This window comes from Aedes aegypti, chromosome 3, assembly GCF_002204515.2.
Source record: "Aedes aegypti strain LVP_AGWG chromosome 3, AaegL5.0 Primary Assembly, whole genome shotgun sequence".
NCBI classification, from domain to species: Eukaryota; Metazoa; Arthropoda; class Insecta; order Diptera; family Culicidae; genus Aedes; species Aedes aegypti.
In genome coordinates this window covers 166,150,408-166,158,805 of record NC_035109.1, presented here as the reverse complement: position 1 = coordinate 166,158,805, position 8,398 = coordinate 166,150,408, and the positions used below count along the sequence as shown (strand labels likewise).

The 8,398-nt window shown below is 40.5% G+C and overlaps 1 protein-coding gene across 1 annotated transcript; it reads left to right on the top strand.

Moving 5' to 3' along the window:
- Nucleotides 1-6,483: 6,483 nt before the first annotated feature.
- On the top strand, nt 6,484-7,171 carry LOC5563984 (probable 28S ribosomal protein S6, mitochondrial). The gene is made up of 2 exons (XM_001648237.2): nt 6,484-6,650; nt 6,711-7,171. The coding sequence occupies exons 1-2, from the start codon at nt 6,606-6,608 to the stop codon at nt 7,113-7,115; spliced, it is 450 nt and encodes a 149-aa protein (XP_001648287.1). The 5' UTR covers nt 6,484-6,605; the 3' UTR covers nt 7,116-7,171.
- The last annotated feature ends 1,227 nt before the right edge of the window (nt 7,172-8,398 follow it).

The window sequence follows — 8,398 nt, the reverse complement described above, 5'->3', positions numbered from 1 at the left end:
CGGCGGAGGGCATAGATGCGCTCTATAGCGAAGCGACTCGCGACGCGGCGAAGTTGGTCAAAAATCGAACTTCGCACGTTGGTTTACCCATTTTTAGTCGCGAAGCAGTATATTATCTTTTGTGCGCTTGATTTTTTTCAAACCACTTGCAATGATGAGCTTTAAGATAGTAGGTATCATCTCCAGGCATTGCAGAATTCTCTTTCATTTAAGTATGAAGCACGATCAAAGCAAGCAAAGATAAACATCCCATCTTCTGCGGTCCACGATCGTCAATGGACCAATGCATGAGTTCATTATTTGACGTTTGAGCGGTGCCGTGTTATTTATGTGGCCATGGCAACAAGTGAATTCGGCACCGCTCAAACGTCAAAATAGTGATCTCTTGCATTGGTTCATGGACCAATGCACGAGTTCATTATTTGACATTTGAGCGGTGCCGTGTTATTTACGTGACCATGGAAACGAGTGAATTTGGCACCGCTCAAACGTCAAACTAGTGAACTCGTGCATTGGTCCATGGACCAATGACGTTTGAGCGGTGCCGAATTCACTAGTTGCCATGGTCACGTAAATAACCCGACACCGCTCAAACGTCAACGAGTGAACGCTTGCATTGGTCCATGGACAAATGCACTCGTTCATTATTTTGACGTTTGAGCGGTGCCGAATTCACTCGTTGCCATGGTCACGTAAATGACACGGCACCGCTCAAACGTCAACGAGTGAACGCGTGCATTGTTCCATGGGCGGTATGAATAAAATCTCGCGGAACATTACTAAAGGACCTATCTAACATTGAGAGGCTCTCTTTGTTTACTTTCTCTTTCATTAATAACTGAGTCACATTGACCTCTTCTGTTGCGTTTTTTGTATGAAACGCTAGTCAAGGAAATTGACTTTCGATCTATAGTGAAAAACTTCCCAACATCTTTAGTATTCCACTGTTATAATCGAAAGAGAACGGGAGAGGAGAGAATCTCTCATTTGTACATAGGTCCTTTAGTAATGTTCCGCGAGAAATGTATTGCGGCGCTTATTGTGCATTCAGATTAACTTTAGACCGAAGTTCATAAGAGAAATGAAATATCACCGAATGTTCGCCGAAGTTCGGCGTCGGCATTCTACCGAAGTGCTACGCCGACAAAGGCAATCCTTATGCGTCGGCGAAGCACCAAATTAGAATGCCGACGCCGAACTTCGCCGAAGTTTTGACTGCCGAACTTCTAATTGTCACTCGAATTGTCAATATATTAAATCCACATCCAGCGGCGGCGGTAACGCGCAGAAGATATGCGCGCAATTCAAACGCAACGTCAAAATTCAAGTAGGCTTGGATTTTTTCGTCTTTTAAGGACACAAATGTTTCAAATTTGCTGAATCTGAAACATTTGGTGATTTTCATTACCACTGCGACGGTATATCGACATTTTCAGATAATCGCATTACGTGGATTTATCTTGCAGAGCACAATATTAAAGTTGAGTTTACTACATTATCGGTAGTAAACGCTATATGTGGAACACGAGTGGAACATGTTTGTGTCATTTTTTTTTCTACACCTTTCGAACATACTACAAAAAACGCGTTGATATGAATAAAGGTAGCATTTTCTACAAAGCTACTGGTAGTTAGCTTCAGAGGTTGCTACTCATGCTTTGAGATTGTTGAAATCAATGGAATAATTGAAATTTGAGTAAATATCATGAGAAAACGATGTCAGCTTTGATTTTTCGAAAGGTCTTTTGAGATTTCCATTGAAATTTTGATGTTTCGAAAAAAGTTTTGAGATTCCGGTAAGGAATTTTGAATTTATTTGAGAGATCTGGTATTCTTTCTGGCGTTACGTCCCAACTGGGACAGAGCCTAATTCTCAGCTTAGTGTTCTTTTGAGTACTTACACAGTTTTAACTGAGAGCTTCCAATGCCAATTGATTATTTTGTATGTGAATATCGTGTGGCAAGTACGAAGATACTCATTACGATAATTATGTTGTTTCTTAGGAATTCTCGGATGTCGGATTGATTTCAGCTAATTATAAAGTAATTCCTAATTTTATGTAAGAATAGGGTCCTAAAGCCCTGTCCCAATTTTAGTATCAAACGCTTAAGTTTATGGCAGAAACACATGTTTACTCAATTTTTAAATGATTTTCATTGGTTTAAGTCCAAAAAACATTTCTTTTTTATATATTTTTAGATCTTGTCACACCCCACTTGGTTTAAACTCAAATATGATTATATTTTCTTTTCCGTGTCCCTTCCGAAATGTCAGATAGGAACAACCCCAGGCCAGGAGAAGTGGATGAACTTGTTATTCATTTTCCTGTCAATTTCCATACAAAATCTACTTTTTCTCTGCTATAAATTCACTCTAGGTGAACCACTTCCCCTGGCCTATAGGAAGCAACAATCGCTCTTTGTTGAGCACAAACAAAAATACGCTTGTTTGATTTTTTCGACAACAGCTAGTACCTAATACTGGCAAATAAATTTTGTATATGATTAGAGTATTTCACTGTCAGTGCTTTTGAAAATAATGCTATTGAGCATGAGCATGAGCATGATTGACCGCAGATGCTACTCCGTTATTGCAAGAACAGCTGTACTTACACAGGGAACCAACAGACGCTACTCGGGATCAGTAGCATCCTCAATGCATGTATAAGTACACGGGAAAAAATTCTGTGGTAAAAATAACTATTTTAGCTGACTACACCCATTCTTGAAACTACCATGGAAATTCAGACCAATTTACTATGTTTACGGTACACCCCACCGCATTACTGGTACATTTGACAGAAATAATTAGCTGTGTTCAACGAGCTGCTCGAACTTGGTTGCAACCACTTGCGAGTCAGCTTTTGGTGTTCATTGAGCCACTCCAACCTACTTCGAGTCGCTCGGGTTTGTGTTCATTGAGCCGAGTCCAACCAACTCCGAGTCGCTCGAAACAGGTTGGAAGCTAGAGTCCGAGCTAGTTCAACCAGCTCGCAGTAGCTCGTGTTTTTGACGTTTAAAACGTAAACATTGAGAAAAAAAAGCAAAATTCCGAAGCGATACGGATTGTTAAGTGCGCGAATTTTTTTCACGTGGAATTCCGGTAAATTAGTAAAAAGAGTAAAAAGAGCGTTCATTGAGAAAGCAGCTTGGAGTTGCTCGAAGTAGCTTTGACAGTTATTTGTTGACAAAAAATACGAGCTAGTACAACCAACCCCGAGCAAGTTCGATCAAAGTCATTGAACACAGCTATTTACAACAATCTGATTCCGACTACAGACATGGTAAAATCAAGCGCATTTCTGGTCTGCTGAAAATTGCCGGTGCGAGCGCTTAAGTTAACCCCCTAAAATGGTAGTTTTTACCGCACAATTTTTTTGCGTGTACTGGTGCTCTCATTATTAGCTGTGTTCAACGAGCTGCTCGAACTTGGTTGCAACCACTTGCGAGTCAGCTTTTGGTGTTCATTGAGCCACTCCAACCTACTTCGAGTCGCTCGGGTTTGTGTTCATTGAGCCGAGTCCAACCAACTCCGAGTCGCTCGAAACAGGTTGGAAGCTAGAGTCCGAGCTAGTTCAACCAGCTCGCAGTAGCTCGTGTTTTTGACGTTTAAAACGTAAACATTGAGAAAAAAAAGCAAAATTCCGAAGCGATACGGATTGTTAAGTGCGCGAATTTTTTTCACGTGGAATTCCGGTAAATTAGTAAAAAGAGTAAAAAGAGCGTTCATTGAGAAAGCAGCTTGGAGTTGCTCGAAGTAGCTTTGACAGTTATTTGTTGACAAAAAATACGAGCTAGTACAACCAACCCCGAGCAAGTTCGATCAAAGTCATTGAACACAGCTATAAGCCATTTTACGAGACGTTTCGGAACAGCTGATCGCCAAAACGGCGTCAATTGACAGGAGACCTGGGATTAAATCCAGCGTGATTTTTAACAACGCCTCATCTTACCAAATGAGGAAATGAAGAAAATGACGAAAAAGAGATCCAAAAATGTTTGTTACTGCAACCTTACACCTAGTTATTGTATCAGCTACCTCTTTTTCACCTATATTTCACATAAAAAGGCATTTCTGCGATCAGAAATATTTTAATATTTTTTCTCCATTTAAGTTTTCGCCTGTATGAAAAGCTACGCTAGAAATGCGCACAGTCATCAACCATCATCATCGCCAAAACTGACGACGATGATTGAAAAATCCCAGGTCTCCTGTCATTTGACCTGCTTCGTAAAATGGCTCATTATAAGTTATTTTACGAGATGTTTCGGAACAGCTGATCGCCGCGACGGCGTCAATTGACAGGAGACCTGGGATTAAATTACAGCGTGAATTTTAACAATGCCTCATCTTACCAAACGGGCACATGGAGAAAATGACAGAAAAGAGATCCAAAAATGTTCGTTACTGCAACATTACACATAGTTATTGTATCAGCTACCTCTTTGTTACCTATATTGCACATAAAAAGGCACTTTTGTGATAAGAAATATTTTAATAATTTGTCTCCATTTATGTTTTCGCCTGGATGAAAAGCTACGCTAGAAATGCGTACAGTCATCAACCATCATCATCGCGAAAACTGACGGTGATGATTGAAAAATCCCAGGTCTCCTGTCATTTGACCTGCTTCGTAAAATGGCTCATAAGGCCTCAAGCACTATGTGAACGGCAACGCGGTACAACGGCAAAACGGCATGCCCATCTTGATCTACACTGTACTTATCAATCCAGTGTTGACTAAATCCTTTTCAACATTGACTTGACAAGTAGAGTGTAGCTCAAGATGGGCTTGCCGTTTTGCCGTTGTACCGCGCTGCCGCTCACATTGTGCTTGAGGCTTAATGAACAATAACGGCGCCGGCTGCGTCCGAATGCAGGCCAATTTGGGGATGGGAGGGAAATGTTGACGTGTTACTTGCTTTATGGAAGCCGAGGAGTTCTCTGCACTTCCACAAGTAAGCACTGGGAGTTTGGATATGGGGGAGGGATTCGTTTTGGTAAACGATAAATATATAATTTGAAATGAATACGCCTAACCGGATTCGCGATATTACTCGATAAACGCATTGAACGCCGATCAAATGTTCGTCACTCGCTCCATAGGAGCAAGCGACAAGATCAAAGGATCAAACACTACTAACGCGTTCTGCGACCCGCGACACTATTCCACCTTGCCACGCGAGCGGCGCGCCACATGATCCTGCCCTCTTCACCCGCCCCCGTAGGAGCAGGCGTCAAGGTCGAAGGATCAAACAGAACTAGCGAACCGATTCACTTTTTTCCGACCGACGCGCGACATGTTTGATCCTGCCCTCAGCACCCGCCCCCATAGGAGCAAGCGTCAAGGTCGAAGGATCAAACAGAACTCAGTGCTTTCGAAAATAATGCTATTGTAGATAAACTAGAAAAAGTGTGAGCACCACAAAAACAATGATAAGTGAAGCTATGGATAATCGCGCTGCTATTTCTCTTCTTGATGTATTTAAAATTAAATCATATGTAGAATGTTGAAAATGCTTTCATACACATTTGTTCCACAACTACCGAAAAGCTAAAGCTATCAGTACACACTTTGTCAAGTGTGCAAATATTTGGCTATTTGACGTTTCAGACGTTTGCCTAACGTTTGCCGTTTGCCTATTGTTTGCCAAAGGTCAGTACACGGTGGACAAACATTTGACAAACTCTTATTTGTCCATGTTTGCCACTCGAGAACTGAACGGAGTTGCAAAGTTGACCAAATAAAACTTGTTTTGGCATACTTTTGCAATATATATTTCCTCATATCTTCAAGTATTGGCTATTACACAGTTAGACAAATATTTGCACATCAATGTTTGTGCAAATATATTTGGTCAGTACACATATGACAAATAAATTTGTCAAAATTTGGCAAATATTTGCACATTTGGCAAAGTGTGTACTGATAGCTTAAAACATTACATATAATTTGCAATTGGATTAGATGGACAAATTCTCGCACAATCTGGGATAACGCCCTAAAAGCCATTGGTAACCATGTATATAGCTCGTTGTTTCTGACCAAATGAATGAATCAGCATCCAAACCAACACCACTGGCTGGTAGAGAATGATCTTCACTTCACCATAAAGTTGTTTAATAACGTGTAACTCCATTTAAATGCTCAGAAACAACGAGCTACACACATGGTTACCAATGACTTTTAGGGCGAGATCACAAGTTATGCGAGAATTGATGTGAAGATTCGCGAAAAAGTTACACGTCTTCTCAGTGAGAATCGAACTCACGACTCCCCGGGGTAATTATTACTTGTCAGCAGCGAATTAGGCTCAAGAACAGCGACAGGAAAGGTCGTTGTTCACCAATGTAGATGTGCCCTTTTCTAATGTTTGTCCAGAATTGTGTTTCCCTCATGTCTTTTCTTCAGTGTATGGAAGTGGCACGAGAGGGTTGAAGGCTTATTTTGCTTTAAGACTGGCAACACTACCACTAGAAATGTCAAAACAAATCGCGAGTGCATGTTCTGATTTTCCTTCTTCCTTGCAGACATCCTGATATCACAGTTTCCTACAATTATTTTTGCATAACACTTTACTAAGTTCTAAATACTGCTTAGAAAATGCCGACATACGAGCTAGCACTTATTCTACGACAAATGCCAAGGGTAAGTGTTTCAATTGATAATTATATCTGTTAAATTTCATTAATACTTCGTCGTTTGCAGCCGGAAATGGTGTCTGTGTTGAAGCGTACCGCAAATGCTATTTTCGACAAAGGTGGCATAATCCGTAAGCTAGACAACTTGGGTACCCGGCCTTTACCGTTCAAAACCAGTGTCCACGGGCTGGTGCACCGCACTGGGTCCTATTTTGTGTATAAATTTGACACACCGCCTTCCACAGTAGAAGATTTAGAGGAAGAATACGGTCGCGACGTGGACATTATTCGGAAGCGAATCTACAAAGCGGATGCCACACTCCAAGAACAAGTAAGCTGCACCCTTCACGAAGAAATGCTTCCTCCGGCGTACAGGAAGGAAGTCCAAAAGATGGTCGCCACTGCAAATAAGAACAAAACGAAGGGTTTCCAGTACAATACTGGGTACGATTATTATCCCTTCCAGAAATAGAATACCAGCAGCCCAAAAGTTTTTATCAATATACCTAGATGTTATAGCTTAAATCACCGTTCTCAGATTCAGATATCTCCAATATGTGAAATTCCTTGCTAGAGAATAGGATGTTTTCCTATTCTTAGCGACCAACCAGGGTGATACAGTTATGTTTCCAATAACAATAGGGTCCTAAAGGCCTGTGTTTTATTGCCAAACGTTTAAGTTTAGGCTAAAAACACATATTTACTCAATTTTTTAATGTTTTTCTTTTGTTTAAGTCCAAAAACATTTTTTTTTTTAGATTTTGTCACACTCCTTGGCTTAAACTCAAATTTTGGGTGTATTTTGCTTTCCGTGTCCCTTCCAAAATGTCAGATAGGAACAACCCCAGTGTTAAAACTAAAAGTCCTGTGGTGTTTTTGTCGATTAAGCGAACGTCAAACATGATCAAAACTGTCAAGGTTCATTTATGGACCCAATTTTTAAATTAAAGTTTTAATATGATGTAGCCGTTATTTGAGCGGGAGAAATTGCTAAAATAGTTGCAGTGACATGCTCTTTCGTGTCATTAAATAAAAACAAGATTTCATTAAACATTTTAGGACCCAATTGCACCGATTTCTCCAGTTTGTTACTTTTTCTGCCACTTATTTGAAAACGGATTCAATCAAAAATTCATCCGCAGTTTCTTCAAGGAATTGCTCCACAAGTTCTCCAGAGATTATTCCGATAAATCTGTTGAGAACTTCGTCAAAAAAATTTGACCATTGCATTGCTTTCAGATAATTTGCTTGGCAGCACATTAGCAATCTGTACAGCAATTGGGTTCTAAAATATTTAATGAAATCTTGTTTTTATTTACTAACACGAAAGAAGATGGTGCTGCAACTATTTACTTTAGCAGTTTTTCCCGCTCAAATAACGGCTATATCATGTTTAAGTTTTAATTTAAAAATTTGGTCCATAAATGAACCTTGACACTTGTGATCATGTTTGACGTTCGCTTACTCGACAAAAACACCACAGGGGTTTTAGTTTTAACACTGGGGTTGTTCCTATCTGACATTTCGGAAGGGACGCGGAAAACAAAATAGACCAAAAATTTGAGTTAAAGCCAAAGGGTATGGGCTTCGCAGCCGTGCGGTTAGCGGCGTCAGTCGTTTAGGCGCATTGTGCTACGGAGTGTGGGTTCGATTCCCGCCCCAGTCGGAGAAAACTGTTCGTCAAACGAAAAATTCTTCACTGGTCCACTGGTAGTTCCGTGTGTCCGCTGTCTAATGTAAGTTATGTTGTGTCTT